This window comes from Macaca nemestrina, chromosome 5 (genome assembly GCF_043159975.1).
Source record: "Macaca nemestrina isolate mMacNem1 chromosome 5, mMacNem.hap1, whole genome shotgun sequence".
Taxonomy (NCBI): Eukaryota; Metazoa; Chordata; class Mammalia; order Primates; family Cercopithecidae; genus Macaca; species Macaca nemestrina.
Window position 1 is genome coordinate 162,297,726 of NC_092129.1, and position 23,141 is coordinate 162,320,866.

Genomic DNA, 23,141 nt, shown 5'->3' on the forward strand with positions numbered 1-23,141 from the left:
TTCATTTCAGTATAAAAACAGTAAGAGTTAATCATCTCAAAAACCTAAAAAGAAAAATACTCAAACTCTAGTCTATTCTAAGTCTCGGCCATACAAAACACAAGTTTTGTTTGATAACTGATTTTTTTTTTTCTTTTTTTTCTTGAGACAAAGTCTTGCTCTTGTTCCCTAGGCTGGAGTGCAATGGTGTGATCTCGGCTCCCTGCAACCTCTGCCTCCCGGGTTCAAGCAATTCTCCTGCCTCAGCCTCCCGAGTAGATGAGATTACAGGTGCCTGCCACCACGCCCAGCTAATTTTTGTATTTTTAGTAGAGATGGGGTTTCACCATCTTGGCCAGGCTGGTCTCGAACTCCTGATCTCAGGTGATCCACCTGCTTCGGCCTCCCAAAGTGCTGGGATTACAGGCGTGAGCCACCGCGCCCAGCCGATAACTGATACTTTAAGTAGAACAGCAACAGGAATGGAATGTAGCAAAAATTACAGATCTGAAGCTACCATCACAAAATGAAAGGTGGATCCTTCATAATCTTTACTGTCAAGGCAAAGCCAAATAAATTTCAGTTAGGTTAATCCCATTAAGACCTAATACTGTTATCCTTTTTTAAGTGAAAATGCATTTAATTAGATCATAGGAATGAAGAGAAAGTCTGGTTCTTCCACTTCAATATCCGTTTCTTGGATCTTATGGACATGACATGAATATGGAAAGGACTAGTTGCTTCTGGTACTTTATTTTGTCCCTCTTTCTTTCTCTTTACCCTTCCTTGCAGTCATATTTACTGGAATTTTATAGTATCTTGACACCAAAGATCCTGCAAGGGGAGAAAAGCTCTTCAGCAATAAAGATCAGTGCCAGGTGCGGTGGCTCACACCTGTAATCCCAGCACTTTGGGAGGCCGACCGAGGTGGGCGAATCACAAGGTCAGGAGTTCAAGACCAGCCTGGCTAATATGATGAAACCCTGTCTACTAAAAATACAAAATTAGCCAGGCATGGTGGTGGACTCCTGTAGTCCCAGCTATTCAGGTGCCTGAGGCAGGAGAATCGCTTAAACCAAGGAAACCCAGGAGGTAGAGGTTGCAGTGAGCTGAGATTGTGCCACTGCACTCCAACTTGGACAACAGAGCGAGACTCAAAAAATTAAAAATAAAGTCTCAAAAAATTAAAAATAAATCAATCAATCAGTAAAATATTTTCCATTACCACCACATCCTTCATACCTTCAGCAACAGAGGTCTTCACAGAATAAAGAATAAATAGAATAAAGCCTTCAGCAATGAATCGTGAAAAGTCAGTCTGCTGCCAGATCTGATCATCTATTTCTCTTGAATCACTAAATAAAAGCTAACCAGGCAAATTATCTTTATCCCGAGAATGGTAGGACGATGCATCATAAATGTCATCTCACTGCTGAAGAAGAAGAGAAAAATGAATGGTGCAATGGGCAGAAAGACAAGATAAAGGAAAGTCTTGTCCTGGTCTTGAATAAGCAGATCTTTTACTATGGCAGGTTACAAATAGCCATTTTGGTGGAAAATAATACATACACAGAGAGAGAGAGAGAGAGAGAGAGAGAGAGAGAAGGTAGTATGATATATAATTAAGTGTTAAGCTAAGCTTTGGGGATGCTAGAACAAAGAATGATCAAAATCAGCTCATGGGAAGTTCTAGCACATCTTTAACTCATGTGTCTGCATGAAACATCGTCTCTACTTTCAAGAATCAATTCCTTGGCATTTGTGTACTCATCTGATTTAGTGTGATCTAAAAGGATAAACACAAAAAGTTTCAATAAAATTTGAATTCCTTTTTTGGTTCTTCAAAGGTAAGGGTTTTTTGTTTTGTTTTGTTTTGTTTTTAATTTCATTCTGAGTACAGGTTTTGTTGGGATTAGAAACGGGTGACATATGGCCGGGTACGGTGGCTCACGCCTGTAATCCCAGCACTTTGGGAGGCCGAGGCTGGGTGGATCACGAGGTCTAGGAGCTCAAGACCAGCCTGGCCAATATGGTGGCACCCCATCTCTACTAAAAATACAAAAATTAGCCAAGCATGGTGGCTCGCGCCTGTAGTCCCAGCTACTCGGGAGGCTGAGGCAGAAGAATCGCTTGAACCCAGAAAGCAGAGGTTACAGTGAGGCGAGATGGTGCCAGCCTGGGTGACAGAGCAAGACTACGCCTCAAAAAAAAAAAAAAAAAAAAGGAAACAGGTGACATACGAATATTTGGTATTGCCACAGGGAGTCTGCGTATCAACAGATAAAAGGAATTTTCCAATCACACAAATCATATATTGCAATCACATGAAAAATAGCTTTTTCAATTTCTCTTAGTGAGAAACACTTTTCAAAAGTCCTAAGAATTAGAGAACCTCAAGGCCAACACACGACTTCAATAACCCATTGTGTGGTGATTATTCCACAAAATGGTTTGGGACATACATAAACGTATGTTTATTTTCCTAAGACCACATTAAATAGTTTAACCAATCAGGTTTCAAACCTCTGCTATAAATTAAAAATCAATAAATTATTGAATTGGTTAAATTTTTCCGATTTTGGAAAATGAAATTGGGTATTTATTTCTGCCACATCTGCCATCAGCAAGAAGGGTACAAAATAAAATAAACATTGGCACCAAAAAAAGCTTACTTCTTCCCCATATTTTCTATTGGAAAAATAAGATTTGTTTTCCAGTAAGATATTTCACTTTTTACAAAAAATCTGCTTCTACTCAAGGCTGGGATTCTATTTATTTTTAACTGAAGCCCACGAAACCTCCCAAGTGCAACTCAGATTTACATCTGGCTAATCCTCCAAATATGACCAGCCAAGTTCACACTGTTTATTTCATTTTTCTTTTTTTTTTGAGACAGAGTCTCGCTCTGTTGCCCAGGCTGGAGTGCAGTGGCGTGATCTCGGCTCACTGCAACCTCCGCCTCTTGGGTTAAAGCAACTCTCTGCCTCAGCCTCCCAAGCAGCTGAGATTACAGATGCCCGCCACCACACCCGGCTAATTTTTGTATTTTTAGTAGAGACAGGGATTCACCATCTTGGCCAGGCTAGTCTTGAACTCCTGACCTCAAGATCCACCCTCCTCGCCACCCAAAGTGCTGGGATTACAGGCATGAGCCACCATGCCTGGTCCATGCTGTTCATTTCTAATGAGTTCTGTGATTTTTGGATAACACATGTGAAAGATAGCAAATTAACTACTGCTAGTCAGCAGCATGCAAGCAAAAACTGTCTTGGGAAGCCAGTGTGAGCAAATCCTGCAAGTCAATTTCTAATCACACTTGCCAGAAACTTGGGACGGAAAGGTGATAAACCCTGCCAAGAAAATCAGTAGTAGGACTTGTTTCCCTTTCCTTTTTCCATGGACTATTTCAACACTCAACCAACAAATACAGCCCAACCTTTCCTTTCCATAATTTCAGAGACTGCAAGGAAGGCTCTGGTCTCATTGATAGTCTTAGAAAAATTAAAAAGCCTCGCACTGCAAAATGTAGTATCAGTCTCTCGAGTTCATTTCCTGGAGCTATAGCCATTTACAGGAAAGAAAATGAAGGTGAAAGAGGGTGTCATTTGTGTGCTTTTAAAAATGCATATTCTGCCCAAGACACCTACAGGTGAGTAGACAAACGACATTCAAATCTCCTTACCTAGACAAAAACGGGCCAGAAATACTGCAGAAAGAGTCAGCAGAAGCTCAGAACAACAGACAAAAAGAGCTAGAGATGGCAGAAAAAAACTCCCCCAAACCAGGTCGCTAATGGTTTAAGAACCAGAGTTTGCAAAGCACTTACTTGTTTGAAGGGTAAGACCCCCGAGTGCATTCTTGCAGGATATTTTAAACTTAGTTTCCCAACTGAAATCCCAAACCAAACACAAGTCTTTGCCAGTGGTTTTGGACCATGACTGTAATTAGAATCACCTGAAGCACCTTTAAGTCTCGCTGTTGCTGGGATGACCCCCTAACCCCACCCACAACCCAAGTGAAACCAGAATTTCTTGGCGTCAGGCCAGGCTACCAGCATCTTTCAAAGCCCTCCTGAGTGATTTGACTGTGCTGCCAGCAGTTGAGGACCACAACTTTATAAGTATGCTTATTTAAAAAGAAGCTGATTTCCCTATCAAATACACCCAGATCTCTAATTTCACTGCTCCAGAAAATCATGATCACCACTTCCATTCCCTGGTCTCCAACGCACTTCCTAATGCAGCAGCAGTCTGTGTGTGCTGCCCTCCACAGCTAGAAATGGAAGGTGGCTTGGCACAGGCCCCAGAAGGCAATAGAAAGCTGGACCCCATCTTGGTGACCCAAGTGTGTAAGCACATCATCTCAGGATATGCTGTGATGTTAAACACAAAGACAAATGCAAAATAGGGCGTGTAAAGAGCATAAAATTTTGGTTTCCTTTAGACCAGTGTTCCTTTAACTCTACTATGCATTGGAATCACCTGGAAGGCTTGTTAAAACACTACACTCCCAGAACCACTGATTCAGTCAGCTGTAGGGTCTAATTATTTCCATCTCTTACGAGTTAGCAAGTGATGCTGATGCTGCTGGTCTTAGGACCAAATTTTGAGAACCACTGCTCTAGATTAAACTTCTGGCATCTTCGGACATTTGAAATGCCAAACCAATCTGTTTTTGTTAGAATCTCTCTGTATAATTATATTCCAATTATAATTGGAATATTGAACACTAGTTGGATATTTGATATGAAGGACTTAACTACTGTTTGAGGATGTTTTTTGTTTTGGCTGGGGGGAGCTCTTGGTAATTTTGTTGTTGTTGTTGCTATTGTTCTTTGTTTTGTTTTTTGAGACAGGGTCTTGCTCTGTCGTCCAGGCTAGAGTGCAGTGGCATAATCACAACTCACTACGGCCTCAAATTCCTGAGCTCAAGTGATCCTGCCTCAGCCTACCAAGCGGCTGGAACTACAGCCATTTGCCACCATGCCTGGCTACAAAAGAAATGTAAATCTTTATAGATAGATAGATAGATGGATAGATAGATAGATAGATAGATAGATAGATAGATAGATAGATATTATATATAGATAGATATATTATACATATAGATAGATAGATATCTATAATATATCCATATATATATATATATATTTGTAGAGATGGGGTTCTCGCTGTGTTGCCCAGGCTGGTTCTCAAACTCCTGGGCTCAAGCGATCTTTCCACTTTGGCCTCCTAAAGTGCTGGGATTTCAGTGAGCTACCGCACCCAGCCTTAACTACTGTTTTAAGTGCAAAAGTGGTACTGTAGTTATATTTAAAACAAAAATAAGGAGTTCTGGCCTGGCATGGTGGCTCACACCTGGAATCCCAAGCACTTTGGGAGGCTGAGGCTGCCAGGTCACCTGAGGACAGGAGTTCAAGACCAGCCTGGCCAACATGGTGAAATCCTGACTCTACTAAAAATACAAAAATTAGCAGGGCATGGTGGTGTGTAACTATAATCCCAGCTACGCGGGAGATTGAGGTTGCAGTGAGCTAAGATCGCACCACTGCACTCCAGCCTGGGCAACAGAGCAAGACTCTGTCTTTAAAAAAAAAAAAAAAGGCCGAGTACGGTGGCTCATGCCTATAATCCCAGCACTTTGGGAGGCTAAGCGGGCAAATCACCTGAGCTCAGGAGTTCGAGACCAGCCTCAACACGAAAGAAACCCCGTCTCTACTAAAAATACAAAATTAGCCAGGCATGGTGGTACATGCCTGTAATCCCAGCTACTCGGGAGGCTGAGGCAGGAGAATTGCTTGAACCCGGGAGACAGAGGTTGCGGTGAGCCGAGATTGCACCATTGCACTCCAGCCTGGGCAACAAAAGCAAAATTCCATCTCAAAAAAAAAAGAAAGAAAACAAAAGAAATTCTTTTTTTTAAGAGAGATACTTATTGGGGAAAAAAACGTTCAAAACATTGGAGACAGAACTGACATTGGCCAAGTGTCCCAGTCCCCTCCTCAGAGTGTAAGCTTTATCCTGAAGTTAGGGCTTACCACTCCATGGGTGTTTTATATCATTAACAGTGTACACATATGAATACTTAAAAATAATACCAAAAAAGATAGAAAAATAGCATAGATAAGGAATCAATCAATCAATCAATGCAAAAAAGGAGAAGGAGGAAGGCAGCGGTGGCTGTCAGGAAGCCTGGGGCCGCCCAGGGAAGGGCAGGCAGCAGGCTATAGCCACGAAGGGAATCAGGGTGGTCCTTTACCTGGAAATCTTCCCCATCCAGAAATCTCCTACGCGAACATGCTGGTTAACACATCTGCAGTCACCTGAGGGTACTAGGAGAGAAAGGGAAACTGAGTCAAAAGTTGTAAAAGTAAACTGACAGCAGACACAGTAGGGTAAGGTTTCACTACACATTTCTGTGTATTTTGAAGGTTCCTCAAAGAAGATCTGGAAAGTCGAGTGTTTTCTATGCTTAAGACTGTCACTGCACTTGACTGTTCTAGAGCCATGCCAGGGACTCAGTGCAGAATGCTATGTCCTCCTCACACCAGCAGTAACACTGGAAGCATTCAGTGAGGCACGATTTGGGCACCAACTCTGCTACTCCTAAGGCATTGCAAGAGAGTCATTAAGCCTTTCTAGGCTCAGATTTCAGTATCTGGAAAATTTATAGGATTCTCCAGAGTGACTCCCAAAATTAATGGAACATTACTAACCTTGGAAAATTACTAGTCCTTGGATGTAATGAGAAGAAAAGAAAATGAGCTAACATAAATCTATAAGCTAGATTCTATTTATTTTATTTCATTTTATTTTTTAGATGGAAGTTTCGTTCTTGTTGCCCAGGCTGGAGCACAATGGCGCAATCTCAGCTCACTGCAACCTCCACCTCCCAGGTTCAGGCGACTCTCCTGCCTCATCCTCCTGAGTGGCTGGGATTACAGGCATGTGCCACCACGCCAGGCTAATTTGTATTTTCAATAGAGACGGGGTTTCTCCATGTTGGTCAGGGTGGTCTCGAACTCCCGACCTCAGGTGATCCACCCACCTCTGCCTCCCAAAGTGTTGGGATTACAGGCTTGAGCCACTGTGCCCAGCCCTAGATATTTATTTTACATAGTTTACTTCATTTAACCTTTGAAACGATTTTGTAAAGCTAGTATCAATAGCAACAGACGACTACAAAGAGACTGGGGCCGAGTGTGTGCGGTAACTTGCCTAAGGTCACAGAGCTAGCAGCAGCAGAGCCACAGATCAAAATCTGGACCTGGTTGACCCCCCAGGAGGTTTTTCCCACTATACCATGGACCCTCTACTGAGTGCCATCCTGTTGCTGGTAGAGTCACACCAAAACCACAGTAAACTTTAACTCCAAGACTTAAAAACAAGTGCAAGATTCTATCATACATCAAGTTTGTTTTCTGTGCCCAGGCTTATCTTTTAAAGAAATCTGGCATTTTGTGGACATGTATTTGATGATAAATTAATTGCCCAGAAGAATACCCAACAAAATTAGCTTATAATATTTCCTTTTACTTAAAAATTTATCTTTCTTTCTCTGATACTCCTCTTAAACACACACACACACGTATATATTTTTTATAGCAAGGGGTTATGTCTTTATTTTTGAGACAGGGTCTCACCCTGTCACCCAGGCTGGAGGGCAGTGGCATGTTCATGGGTCACTGCAGCCTGGACCTCAGCAGGTTATGCCTTGACACAAGAAGGAAGCTTCCAAGATTTGCTCTTCTTTAACATTTTTAGAGGCTACATCCAAAAGCACCCGATTCCAAAAGCAAGTGTCTTGGCAAGTCAGGACAGATTTGACTATTTCACATAGAGTGGCTACTTTTTAAAGGAGAAATTTAATTGTCTAGAGGTTAGAAATATACTACATTCCTATTCGGCCAAGGCGATGAAGCAGCTTCAGTAGGTGAAGACATTGCATGAAGCAACTGTCTGGCTCTCTGGGGCTCAAGGTCATTTTTCTCTCCATATAGGGATTCGTCTAATTGGCGAAACACATTTGTCCAGTGGATCAGGTAGCAAGACAACCTATTAGATAGATCAGTGGTCTGATCTAGGACACAGCTGCTGAGCTCCCTCCAGGCTTAAAATAATTCAGCATTATCAACCCATCCCCCCATTGAGTACAATTAATTTTAGGAAATGGAGAAAATAAGCATGGGTAAATAACATGGCTGACACACACCATGCACAGCAGAAAATGCCAACTGTGCTCTGTATACCACTTCCCACTGACCTCGAGGTGCTAATGAGGGAGTTCTGCAAAGACTGCATTAAAAAGCCTCCTACACTTAGCCAGCCCTAACCCCACTCCAAACTTTTCTCCCACACCACAGCAGGAGGGCCTTGCTAATTGGAATCTGCAGAACACGTGGCCTGAAATTTGTTGTGGCAGCACACACCTCCAGTGCATCCTGAACCACACACACACACACACACACCCCACTCAGATTTCTTAGTGTTTTTTTTTTTTAAAAAATCTAAATGTGACAATACATATAATATTTAAAATTAAAGTACATGTTTGTGTGATCGTGCCAAAAATAAAGCCAGGTGGAGGTGGTTTTTGTAAGCATACACCTCCCCGTAAGACCGGTGGTAATGACGAGAGATGGTAACAACAAAGATGCCTGGTGAAAAGAGACCCTCTAATCGCATTAGCTGGTAGTTGTAAGGGAAGATGGTTGCTCTGAATTTCCCTTTATACACAGCAACTTCAAAAAAAATCCCTATTTTCTTAGAACATCTTTATGTAGAAAAGCCTGCGTGTCTTTGAAGCCTCAACACAAAACAAACAAGAGTCTTTACAAGTCCTGTCTGACCACCCAGGGAGAATCAAATAGTATTTTTTTCTCCAGTAGGCCACCCCAGGATACCACAAATAAAAATGAAAAGGAAGAATTCATCATGTAACCGGGGTGTATTTTGCTAGTGTAGTCATTACACTCTTTTAATCTAAATATTATGGTATATTTTTCACTGACAAAGCCCAAGAAGATCTAATTATTCATTTATTGAACAGAAAACATTCTGAAATAGCAGAAATTAGGTTAAAATCTAGAAAAGAGCAGAAAGCGGAAGGTGAAGGAGTTTTTTTTCTCAGAATCCCAAGAATTGAGCAGGGTTCTTTTTAAGGTGCTGATGTTCAGAATGGTAGGATGGGAAGCCGGGGCCCTGAGTTCCTTAACACAGAAACCTGGAGATGAAAATGCTCAAGGGCTGGGGCTGCAGGAGACATCTGGGCAGGGGAGTTTCCTCAGCATCACATGGAAGAGCTTAGGAGCATGAAAGGATGTTGGAATCATAAGAAGGTCTTAGAGTCATAAACATCCTGAAATGTACTCCTCTGATCATGTCTCCACTCTGCATAAAATGTCCACTTGGGCCAAATAAAGACCAGACCCTGTGGCCAGACAATAAAAAGCCTCCTCGAATCCCAAGCTGTCATCCCAGGCTGGGTTTCTACTGCTGCCATTAAGGGACACTGTGCTCCAGCGCCACTGAAGTCCGTGCTGTTTCTCAGGTACACAAGGCACTTCCACCTCGTTGTGCCAGGGCACTGATGGTCTTCTTCGCCTGAAATATCCTGGGCCAAGTGCAGTGGCTCACGCCTGTAATCCCAGCACTTTGGGAGGCAAGGCAGGAGGATCGCTTGAGCTCAGGAGTTCGAAACCAGCCTGGACAACATGGCAAAACTCCATCTCCACAAAAAAATACAAAAACTAGCTGGGCGTGGTGGTGCACACCTGTGATCCCTGGTACTCAGGAGGCTGAGGTAGGAGGATCACTTGAGTTCAGGAGGTGGAGGTTACAGTGAGCTGAGATCGCGGCACTGCACTCCAGCCTGGGGGACAGAGCAAGACCCTGTCTCAAAACAAAGAGGGGAGGGGAGGGGAGGGAGGAATCCTGCAGTCCCCATCTCTCTACTGACTCGATTTTTTAAGACAAAAGGATGAAAGGGGCTTGACGGACATCCTCTTGATCACAACTCTGCCACAATACAGCTGGGTGGCTTTGGGCCAGTTACTTAATCTCCTTTCCTGCCTCAGTTTTCAGTTTCTTCATCCGCTAAATGGGGATAGTAAAGTGAATAACATCCACTACTGTGAACATTAAATGAAATGAGGATGCTAATCAACTGAAGACGTTAGTAAATGTCAGTTTGCTCTACTCAAACATATATGCCACCTTCCGTCGGAAGCCTTCCTTAACATCTGCAGCCAAATGTCTTGAATTTATTGAAATTCCCATCACACACATGAACCGCAGCTGTGTTTGGTACTTGGTCATTCTCTACTCACATTTTTGCCATGTTTCTACATCAGCACACCTACCAGACTGTGTGCTTTTGGAAGGCAGAACCTATGTTCAATTCATGTTTGTATTCTTTCCAATTGTCTTGCACAAACTAATCAAATGGTAAGCATCTTAGGATTCTAGAATTAACAGGCCCTTTCAATAACCTAGACAAAACTCACCATTCTGTAGATAAAGAAAACTGAGTCTAAGTGGGATGAAGACAATAATCACACTACTAGTAAGTAACAGAAATGAGTGGACGGCACCAGGCGTGGTGGCTCACGCCTATAATCCCAGCACTTTAGGAGGCGGAGGAGGGTGGATCACAAGGTCAGGAGATCGAGACCATCCTGGCAAACACGGTGAAACCTTGTCACTACTAAAAATACAAAAAAATTAGCCGGGCATGGTGGCAGGCACCTGTAGTCCCAGCTACTCGGGAGGCTGAGACAGGAGAATGGCATGAACCCGGGAGGTGGAGCTTGCAGTGAGCTGAGATCGCTCCACTGCACTCCAGCCTGGGCAACAGAGCAAGACTCTGTCTCAAAAAAAAAAAAAAAAAGAAATCAGTGGATGGATTGATGGGTGGAGAGATGGATGGATGGATGGATGGATGGATGGATGGATGGATGGATAGATGGATGCAGAGACGCATGGTTGGATGGATGAACAACAGCAACAAAAAATAGGAACAGACCAACCAGCAGTCAGTTACAACATCTAAAACTTAACAGCAATTCAAACCCTAGGGGATAGTGTACTGACCCACCATATAACAGCTACCTTACTACGCATGCTTTCTTCATCTACTAAAAATCTTTCAATGCCATTTAAAAAAAAAATCCTTATAAAATTCAGATCCAGAAAATCTACCATGCAAAAGGATTTCAACCTCCTCAGTGCCAGGATCTCTTCATTACTTTAAAATATAATTTATTCAAAACTTCGAAATAGCAGCTCACCTTCACCCTAGGTAGCTTATTCGTGCCACAGGTGTTACTGAATGGCAATATCATGTGCCAATCACATATTTGTCCCCCCTCCTCACCCCCCAGGAAGCCCACAGACGGACCATTCCTATGAAGAGCTCCCGGCTCAATGTCATCTCTTGCTCTTCTCCTCCAGTCTGCCACCTCCATCTGTCCCTACATTTACTCAGTAAAGTGCAGTACCAGCATGATAAATCCCATCACAGAGATAATGAGAGAAATTATGGAAAGGCAGATTGCAAAGCACTTGGCAAACACTTACATTTGGAAGTTTTGGATATAGGAGCACATTTCCCTTTACTCTCTAAGGTTCAGGAAATGTTGCAAACCTCTCAGATGGAGGGAGGCTCCAAGCTAGGACCTGGAGCACAGGAAGAATTTCCCAGAATGTCTCCCTACAGAGCCACATGACTGACAGGGAACAGCACCAGGACACATTCTATACCTGTGCGGCACCATGTTCAAAAATGCCCCTCTCTCTCCATACCTCTTAGAACTTTTAAAGTGACTGAAATGGCCGGGCATGGTGGCTCACACCTGTAATCTCCGCACTTTGGGAGGCAGAGGCAGGCAGATCACCTGATGTCAGGAGTTCGAGACCAGCCTGCCCAATATGATGAAACCCCATCTCTACTAAAAATACAAAAACTAGCCGGGCGTGGTGGCGGGCGCCTGTAATCCCAGCTACTTGGGAGGCTGAGGCAGGAGAATCGCTTGAACCTCAAAGGCAGAGGTTGCAGTGAGCCGAGAGAGTACCATTGCACTCCAGCCTAGGCAACAAGAGAAAAACTCTGTCTCAAAAAATAAATAAATACATTAAAAAAATAAAGTGACTGAAAACGTGATCTGGGGAATATACCAAACAGCAAATGTAGACTGTAGGATTGTTGGGACTGGAGATGGCTAGAGATGGACTATGGAAAGGAAGTTCCCAGCAGTTGAAGATAGTACATACAAAACAAATTGCCATAGCACTGTGCTAATTACCGTCCTTTCCCCAGTAAGATTCCATAGACTTTTCACCTGCATCAGGATCCTCCATGAGCTAAGAGGCAATACGAGGAGGCCTTCCCCTGTTGCACAGGATCTATCTAGATGACTCTGATCTATCTAGATGACTGTGATGACGGTTCAAGTGTCCCTTCTTCAGAAGTCGTCCCTGGCTGCCCCACCTAAAACAGCTCTTGCAGCAAATTCTTTATCTCCATGCTATGCTTTATTTCTTTATAGCATTTATTGTTACCTAACATTAAATTATATCTTTTTTTATTATGATTATTGCCACACTCTCTTGCCAAAATGTATGCTTCTTTAGGGTCCTGACTCTGTTTTCTTGACTTCTATAATTCCCAGGACCTGGAACTGTATCTGACACAAAATAGGTGGTAAATGATTATCTATTAAGTAAATAATTGATATCCTCTTCCCAGATCAGAACTCTACTAATATAGACCCATTGTTACTAAGTTACTACAGGCAATGGTTTCTCTACCTCTACCCCAATACAACAATATTAGATTTAAAGTAACACTCAAGGCCGGGTGCGGTGGCTCATGTCTGTAATCCTAGCACTTTGGGAGGCCGAGGTGGGTGTATCACTTGAGGTCAGGAGTTCGAGACCAGCCTGGCCAACATGGCAAAACCCCATCTCTACTAAAAATACAAAAAAAAAAAAAAAAAAAAATGAGCTGGGCAACCGGGCGCAGACTCACTCCTGTAATCCCAACACTTTAGGAGGCCGAGGCAGGTGGATCACGAGGTCAGGCCTTCGAGACCAGCCTGGCCAACATGGTGAAACCCCACCTCTACTAAAATTACAAAAATTAGCCGGGCGTGGTGGTGGACGCCTGTAATCCCAGCTACTCAGGAGGCTGAGGCAAGAGAATCATGAGAATCCTGAGGGCGGAGGTTGCTGTGAGTCAGGATCCTGCCACTGCACTCCAGCCCAGGCGACAGAGTAAGACTCTGTCTCAAAAATAAATAAAAATAAAAATAAAGTAGGCTGGGCGTGGTGTCTCACACCTGTAATCCCAGCACTTTGGGAGGCCAAGGCGGGAGGATCACCTGGGGTCAGGAGTTTGAGACTAGCCTGGCCAACTAAAATACTCTACTAAAATGTCTCTACTAAAAATACAAAAAATTACCTGGGTGTGGTGACAGGCGCCCGTAATTTCAGCTACTCAGGAGGCTGAGGCAGGAGAATTGCTTGAACCCAAGAGGTGGAGGTTGCAGTGAGCCGAGATCACACCACTGCATTCCAGCCTGGGCGACAGATCGAGACTCCGTCTCAAAAAAAGAAAAAAATTCAGATGCAAAGGGCACAACCTGCTGCTGAGAACAAATGGGCCCGGCACCAAGGCCTATGGACGCGAGGAAGCTTCAAAGAGTGACTGACAGTTTCCACCTGTGGCCGCACTGCCATCCAGAGGGTAGGATGAAGTCAAAATCGCCCTGATAAAGATTAGACTGGAGACAGGGACGAATTTCAGGTTGGGGGCTTCACTTTAGAAGAAGATGTGCATGGAAAGTGTGTGCTGATTAATACACAGAATAAAAACTTCTCACTGAATGGAGCTCTATGAAGCAAATAAAAAAGAAAAAACTGTTTTTACAACAAAGATAACCAAAAATCACATAATTTTTGCATGAAAATTTTTTTTTAGTCCAGGTACAGTGGCTCATGCCTATAATCCCAGCACTTTGAGAGGGCACGGTGGGAGGATTGCTTAAGGCCAGGAGTTCAAGACCAGCCTAGGCAACATGGTGAGATCTCATCATTTTTCTTTTTTCTTTCTCTTTTTTTTTTTTTTTTTTTTTTTGGAGACAGAGTCTCACTCTATTGCCCAGGCTGGAGTGCAGTGTCGTGATCTCAGATCATTGCAACCACTGCCTCCCAGGTTTAAGGGATTCTCATGCCTCAGCCTCCCAAGTAGCTGGGATTACAGGCATGTGCCACCTCACCTGGCTGATCCTGTCTCTTTAAAAAAAAAAAAGAAAGAAAGAAAAGAAAAAAAGAAAACTCCTTAAAAAGTATTATCATTTCTTCCTATTATAAATCATCTTTTCTACAAAAACTAAAATTAGGTTAACTATGAATTTAGCAACATACAGGTTTTTCAATCCTAAATTGCTGTAACTTTTCGCAGGCACATTTGTGCAAAGTGGAATTTCAGTTCGGTTGCAAAATTCTACTTGAAAGAAATACTTCATTTTCTTTGCTACTTCAAGACTCCCCCAACAAGATAACTACTGCATACTGGTTCCATTCTCTATCTTTTGCCCAAAACAGAAATTTTCTCAACATAGAGGTCTTAAATACATTTTAAGCCATAATAACACACTGCAATACTTCTTAAGGTTACATTCATCCTACAGACAAGATGTTCTATTTATATGTTATCCCACTTTCTGCGTAAGAAAATGCAACAGGTATATTTGAAAATTTGTAACCTTTCCCCCTCTGGACATAAGCAAGCCTCAACTTTACTCGTATATGAAAATGCTTTCTTTTTGAGACAGAGGCTTGCTATGGTGCCCAGCTGGACTGAAATTCCTGAGCTCAAGTGATCCTTCTGCCTCTGCCTCCTAAGTAGTGGAGATAGTGGAGATTACAGGCATGTACTTCCACCTTCCCTGAATGGTCTTCAGCTATGGGAAGGAAATGGGATCTTTATAGCCTCGAAGAGAAACATGTTCTAAACAAGTAGTTGAGGAAGGAAGAAAGAAAAGTGGGAGGAAAGGAAGTAGAGAATGAGATAGGAAGGGAAGGGGAAAGGACTGAAATAAAAGATGAGTCAGAGTAAGCCAGGTGTCGTGGTGCATGCCTGTAATCCTAGCACTTTGGGAGGTGGAGGAGGGCGGATCACGAGGTCAGGAGATCAAGACCATCCTGGCCAACATGTTCAAACCCCATCTCTATTAAAAATACAAAAAAAAAAAAAAAAGCTGGGCGTGGTAGGACGCGCCTGTAATCCCAGCTACTCGGGAGGCTGAGGCAGGAGAATCGCTTGAACCAGGGAGTCGGAGGTTGCAGTGAGCGAGATGGCGCCACTGCACTGCAGCCTGGTGACAGAGCAAGACTCCGTCTCAAAAAAAATTAATCAGAGTGGCCGACCGCAAAGTTGAGACAGAATTCCGCCACCATTGCATCATAGAGTGCAAATGACCCTTTGTACTATAATCACAGTGAACGTCTCAGACACCTTCAAATCATAAACCCGCTTCCTAGCAGAGGGCCATGACACTACTGGAAGATAATTGGAGCTATTTTTCCTTTTTCTTAAAGAATAGCAGTAGCATCCACCAAAATATGTCCTTGACTCCCCCATCTATCTTCTCCCTCCCCATGTATGAGCTCTCCTCCTATCTGTCATGGAAAACAAGCCCCTGTGCCCCACGTGCTATTCCCAGTTTCCATCCTTCCTTCATCAACAGCAACAAGGACATTTATGAGGACTCGTCAACATGTGGCCCTACGCTAGACATTGTACAGACTGAAGTTAACAGACTCAGGCTCGCCTTTGAGGAGCTTCCCAAAGAGATTATTGTTTGGTTTTATAAATTTGACCACCAGAAAAACTCAGGGTCCGTGGCCTATTCACAGCAGGTCTGTGGCTTTGGGTACAAAGAGCAGAGCATTTTATAAGCCCCTATAAATCAAAGTGAGCCTTCGCACACTCAAGCATAGCCTGTCGGTGCAAGCAATAAATGGATTTCTAAACCATGAAACCAACTCTTTTTGAGGAACGTCCTCCTTTCTTCTTTTTCCAGTGCATCGGAGTTGTTTTTGCAACCCTGAAATAGCACGGTCTTATTTAGGACACAGACAACCAGAGCTCAATAAATATCTGAACCATGTCTTGCTGACACACATGAAGCAATTATGTCCCAGGATAATTATGCCGTACACATCACTTCATCCAGGGAAATGTCCAGGTGCAAGAAATGGGAAAAGAAAAAATAAAAACGAAGCACTATGATTTGTCTTTCCAGGGTGGGGGGAAGGGTGTCTTCTTTTCAGTAAATGAATATGTAAAAAGTTAATTTTTCTTCAAAACATGTCTATATCCTCATCTTAAAATACTATAAGCTCTGGATTATTGTAGACTGGAAAATAAAAATATCTGGGATTTTCTTGTAGGGAAGTTCAAATGGTAGAAGAATATTTGATATTTTCAGTTTTCCTGAAGATCAGAAGGACTTTTAGAATAATGCATTTTTCCTTCAACAAAGGGCATCTGCAAGGCTTAATCTGCTGAAAAGAATCATTCTGACAGTCTTAATGTATTCTTTTGAGGAAAGCCCTGTTCAGAGAATTCCACAGGAAAAAAAAAAAAATCAGTACCCCAGGAAAGCACCAATCTAAACCATTCTAGCTGCCTGTAAGTAGGTGAGACAAAAGTATTTTCAATATATCCTAGATATTAGACTGAGATGAAAATAGGAGTGATAATCCTGAATATTACATATTTTTCACATTTCCTTGATGATGAACTATTATTAAAACAAATAGTTGAAAGATTTCCCAGTCTTTCAAAAAACATCTCCTCGGAAAGCCACTTTCAGAATTCTGCTGTAGACAAAAATATCCCTAAGGTAGGAAATATTAAATTGCATCAGTGTTGAGAACAATAACACCAATAACCAGAATAATTATAGTATATTATTATTATAACAAGGTAGCTTTCATCTAAGACTCAGAATGTTTTGCAAACATTCTCTCATGCTGGGATAATACCGCTAGGGAATTAGAATATAAGGAATTTTAATGACTTGTCTCAGGTCACCGGTCAGCTTGAATGGTGCACCAAGATGCAAATACCTGATTGTGATCTGCTGATCTAACAAACTGACCACATCACTTTCAATTAATAATTTGGAGAGTTCTATTTCAGGGCAATTTTCAAGGAAACCCATATTAGCTCTTCCATTAAATTCTGATTATGTTCCGTCTCTGTTTCCATTACTCCCCTCTCCACCGACTCACAGCACAGTTAAGAAATAGTATAATTGGGGAAAGCTCCCAAAGCGATCTCCCTGCATGGCATATATCTCTTTCCCTCTCTCCTACATTCCTCTGGCACAACACAGAAAGCAAAGCTTTCTCAGACATTGGTTTTATCATATCCTTCCCCAGGACTGGAAACAAGATGGTTCCCCACTGCCTATCAGAATATTTAAAGTTCTCAATCATCAATCTCATGCTCATGTCATTTCCTCCACACATTCCTGGCACACGAACATCTCCTGTTCTCATTGTTCCCCTGGTGTGTCTGTTCACGCTGTAGTTGTCTTTTTCTAGAAAGCCTCCATAATTTCTACTTGCCTGGGATCCCTAAACAGATACTTAGTGTATCCCGGCCACCCTAGCCACACAGCCGGCTGCAAGGACATCCAACTTCTCTTTAACACTTTTAGAAATGAAGAAGGCACTGCTCTGAAAAACAGCGCTCTGTCAAGCATTTTAATCGTGAGAAATCTCTTATTTGAGCTGGATTTTTGTATGCTCACTTGTACATCTACCCAACAGGCCCCATGCTGCATCTTAAATTGATGTGGAACAAATAAACTTGTTCTGTAACAAAATGTCTTTGCAATGTTTGAAAATAACTATTTTGTTTGTCCTTAATCTTTTCGGCTCTAAGCTCATATGCCAAGGCCCTTCAACTATTCCTCAAGAGACCTGGTTTCTAGACCCTTTGCCTTCCAAAGAAATACCTCTAATTCAGTGCTACTTAACTATTATTCATGTCATGCACATAGAGTAAGTAATACCATTTGTACAGCATATTGGGGAAATAAACAAGGGCTTTAGGAAGGCCGGACCAGCCTGAGGATCCTAGGTCTGAGCCCTAGCCTTTGGTTGTAGGGATTGATATTTAGCTGTAAGTAATGCCTGATACCCAAATACGAAGCTCCATGCTAACTTTATTAAAATCTGGCACCCAAAAGTGAACACATTCTGCACAGATCATCTTTTTTTTTTTTTTTTAAGATGGAGTCTCCTCTGTCGCCCAGGCTGGAGTACAGTGGTGCAATCTCGGCTCACTGCAAGCTCTGCCTCCTGGGTTCACGCCATTCTCCTGCCTCAGCCTCCTGAGTAACTGGGACTACAGGCGCCCACCACCACGCCCAGCTATTTTTTTTTTTTTTTTTGTATTTTTAGTAGAGACGGGGTTTCACTGTGTTAGCCAGGACGGTGTGGATCTCCTGACCTTGTGATCCACCCGCCTCAGCCTCCCAAAGTGCTGGGATTACAGCCATGAGCCACGGCGTCTGGCCTGCACAGATCATCTTAAATCCAATTTATTTCAGCAAACTTCCCCCCAAAACTAAAACCAACATTCACTTTTCCTCTTCCTGACTACAAAGTGCATATCTGCTTGAACTGATGACATTTGATGAGGAATATATATATATATATATATATATAATTTTTATTTTTTATTTTTATTTTTTGAGACGGAGGCTCACTCTGCCACCCAGGCTGGAGTGCAGTGGCGTGATCTCGGCTCACTGCAAGCTCCACCTCCTGGGTTCACGCCATTCTCCTGCTTCAGTCTCCTGAGTAGCTGGGACTACAGGAGCCAGCCACCACGCCCGGCTAATTTTTTTTTTTTTTTTTTGGTATTTTTGTATTTTTAGTAGAGACAGGGTTTCACCATGTTGGCCAGGATGGTCTCGATCTCCTGACCTCGTGATCCGCCCGTCTCGGCCTCCCAAAGTGCTGGGATTACAGGCACAAGCCATTGCGCCCGGCCCTCGATGATATATATTTTAAGATTTTCTTAAGTAGGTATCTTAATTCATGTGTGTCAGACTCACTTTTCCCAAAAATGACTGCAACTTCGTTAGGAGCCATGTTTCTTTGCAATTATCATTACGCCTAAAAGAACACAGTGCAGGCTGGCCACATGATAAAGCCTCCCAAACACATCTGCAGAACTGAATAACGCAGCCTCTCTACAGGAAAGCCATGGCTTAGAGGCTACAGTCTAGTTTAAAAGATATAAACCTCACCTGAAGAGGAAGTTTATTGCTCTGTCTGTTTATTCACCAAGAGTCTAAACAATGACACAGACTTTCAGACTGAAAACTTAGTACAAATAACTGCTTCCAGACAGGTCTGGATTGGGAAGGAGGGCCACGGAATTCCTTCTCCTAGCTGGGTTATTGAGCCCAGACACTCATCACTCAAGTTATAAACACTACTAAATGATGTTGCATAGTTTTATTTAAAGCTGTGTTTGCTTTCAGATTAGACTTTAACATTTAATAAATTTCCCATCAGTATATGGGAAGAGTGGAGAGTATTTTGATTTAAGCATTATTTCAAATATGAAACTCAAGCTGTGTTAGTTAAAATGGGCTCTAGTTATAATTCAGTCTCACAGTAAGGTCAGGACTCTTGGATTCCCCTAATCCTTCTCCTCTAGGACCGAAATGCCTGGGAATTCAGTGAATTTACGTATTCTTTCCTGACCACAAAGCTGTCACAGGGCCCTAGCGAAACTCTCTCACTCCTCCAGATTCAAGCTGACTTATCTCTGTAACACTCAGCTCAGAATTCACCTGGGAGAGAGTCAGCTTTAAGGGAGCAACTCTACCACTGAAAAAGCAGTCGCACCCTCCTTTCCAGGAGGTGAGATCTTACTCATTTTCCTCCTCTCCCACATCTTTTGGTGCAAGCCAGTAAATGTGAAGCTCTAATAGATTAATGAAAAGTCGGCACTGATCCCTCTGGACTCCATCCATTTTTAAGTGAGCTATGAGAACTTGGACAGATTACAGATCCTGGAAGAATGAAATATGAGGAGAGAAAAGGAAGTTTGACACATGCAGAGAAACTGATCTCTGGGACTAGGGAGAAGCTAAGAGAGAGGAAATTTTGGGACAGAATGCGTAATACAAACTTAATTGACAGATCATACCACTGAAGAATAAAGACTGGCTTCTCCATTAAAGGTTGAAAGTTGAGCAGCTAATACGAACTCTGGATTTCATGCAAAAAAAAAAAAAATCATGCAGCTATGAACAGACTAAGGAAGGACTTCAGTGCTACCTTCATTCATCTGACATTCACTCTACCTGCCCTGTCTATGCAAGGTAGTTAGAATAAGAGGGAAAAGCGATTTTACATGGAAAATAAAAGATAGGGTTTAAAAAAATCCACTAGAAAACAGACTAAGTTTGTCCTTCTTACCTTTATGAATCCCAAGCAGGAAAAAAGTGGTAATTCTGGAGTGACCCTAGGACAAGGACAGAGATGACCTGGGGCAAATTTTCAAAGCAGATCTTCAGGGAAAAAATAAATCCCAACTCTAATTCTATCCCTGAAACTGGCATTTCCATGCAAATCTATTCTGTTCATTAGAAGCCAGTATTACTCTGAAGCACCACAAATCCATGAGTTTGGCCAGTACTGAAAAATCTATTAATTTTAAGTCAACAGTAATTCCTTTAAAAGTCTGAAGGGCTGGTGGTATGAGGACAAGAAAAACCAATTGTTTCACCCACATTTATATAGCAACAAATAACTGGCAAACAAAAACCTCCATTCTAGTGTACATTAATATCCATTTTTTACAAAATCAAATCAGACCATTTGAAAAAAAAGAAAATGGTGTCACATTAACATCTGATTCTGTGCTGGGCACTTAGTAGGTGTTCAATAAATTATCAATGAATGAAAAACCAATTTCTTTAAAACATCAGAACCTACTAAATAAAAACAGTGTATTAAAGATTACCTTCTCATGGGTAAGGAATGCAGGAAAAAAATGAAAATGCTATTACTGCTTAAATCTCCCACAAGAGCATGACCAAAGGAAATGAAAGTCTAAAACAAGTACTAAAAACATTTCATGAGTCACAATATTTACACTACAACTCTTTCAAATTAACCAATTCTGTAATCATCCCTGCGAAATGAATATGGCTCAGAAAGATAAAAGAACATTGCTGAGCTCAACCAAAATTATTGTGACACTCAAGTTATTTTGAGACAGTGTGCAGGTAGATGTAAGTACTATAAGATAATATTACAAGAAATGTTTTCAATAGGGCTGCAGAGTTTTCAAGTGCGCACAATTCTCAGATTTTCTCCACTCGGTACCATGACCAGGATACGCTCTGTCTTCTTGTCTTTCCACAATCTGTTTTTGCTGACTCTTATCTGTGGGCACGGTTCATAATTTTTCGTTATTTTCTGGCGACTTCTTATTTCACAACCATATCTTGGTGCCGATATCATTTTACATTTACAAATAAAGTCTATTCTAAATGACTCAGCTACAAATCGGTGGTAATGTCTCAGTTTAGGTAAGCACTTTATAGCTTTCTCAAGATCCTCTACTTAAGATACATTAAATTGTTATCTTCTAATATACCCATTTTACTTTTTTTTTAAAGAACTGAGAGTCATGTGTATAAGGCTGCACTGTCCTTTCCAATGCTGCCCAACGAAATGAAGCCAAGTGGACTTAAGACAACATTATCAAACTTTACCTGAAATGTTTTTAAAAAAGAACTCTTTCCCATTAAAATAATTCAGGTCAGAATAATTCTGTATCTCTCTGGAAGGTTTTATTTATTTGATTATAAAAGTGCCTCACTTTCATAAACTACTAATTAGATGATATATACTTTTCATATTTGTCAATGCTTACATTTGATCACCTAATCAATTCCTTTTATTTTAACATTTCTCATTCATTTCAACTTTGAGACTGAAAATAAATATACATTATTCGTGTTGCACAAAAAACAATCTTCAGATTACTTTTACATATGATGTTTACACAGACTTGAACAGATGAATTTGAAACTTTTGATCCATATAGGTTAAATTTTTAAAATTTAGTATGAATATGTGTGTGTGTGCGCGCGTGTGTGTGTGTGTGTGTGTATATATATATATATTATATATATATATATATTTTATGAGACAGAGTCTTGCTCTGTCACCCAGGCTGGAGTGCAGTGGCATGATCCTGGCTCACTGCAACCTCCACCTCCTGGTTTCAAGTGATTCTCCTGCCTCAGCCTCCCGAGTAGCTAGGATTACAGATGTGCACCACCACGCCTGGCTAATTTTTTGTATTTTTAGTACAGACAGGGTTTCATCATGTTGGCCAGGCTGGTCTCAAACTCCCGACCTCAAGTGATCCACCCACCTTGGCCTCCCAAAGTGCTGAGATTACAGGCATGAGCCACCATGCTTGGCCTAAAAATTAGTATAACTATATTAAGGCAGACCAAAACACCAAGGTCTTCTATCAAATAGCAGAAGAAAGCAAGGATTGAATATTCCCTGAAAACAGGACCACATCGTACACCAACCTTACAGAAGAATGGCTCCCTTCTTGCTTACAATAAAACAGCAAGAGCAGAAGATGCCCTAGTGAGCAGGCTTCCTCAGCTCTCCAGGACACCCAAGCACACGCAAGGTGCTCTGAGATGCAGGGTAGGGAGGGAGGTGGCCCCTCTGTGAATACAGAGAGTGGCTACTGAGCAAAAGCTCTGCAATGACTGAATATGCTCAGAGTTGAAGGGCAATGGAACAATCAAAGACAGGTTCCTCCTTAAGGAGAATATCCAGCCCAAGCTGCAGTAGACTTAAGTACCGCCCATAGAATTCCTTGTCTTATCGCTGTTTGTAGTCCTGTTATTTGTCCTTTAGGGGTGATTTTAGCTTCAGATTTTCTATTTGAAAAATGTTGGCCTGGTGCGGTGGCTCAAGCCTGTAATCCCAACATTTTGGGAGGCCGAGGTGGGCGGATCACGCAGTCAAGAGATTGAGACCATCCTGGCTAACATGGTGAAACCCCGTCTCTACTAAAAATACAAA

The 23,141-nt window shown here is 42.0% G+C and overlaps 1 protein-coding gene across 26 annotated transcripts in view; it reads right to left on the reverse strand.

Annotated features, from left to right (window-relative positions):
- LOC112426759 (uncharacterized) overlaps window positions 1-23,141 on the reverse strand; it is a 551,288-nt gene that overhangs the window by 426,794 nt on the left and 101,353 nt on the right. For all 26 annotated transcript variants that reach the window (XR_011623994.1, XR_011623995.1, XR_011623992.1 and 23 more), the window contains one exon: window positions 6,238-6,310. Coding sequence is in view for 19 of the 26 variants with exons in the window: in XM_071097550.1 (XP_070953651.1) it covers window positions 6,238-6,310 (73 nt within the window). In the remaining 7 variants the exon portion in view is untranslated. The remainder of the gene's footprint in view (window positions 1-6,237; window positions 6,311-23,141) is intronic.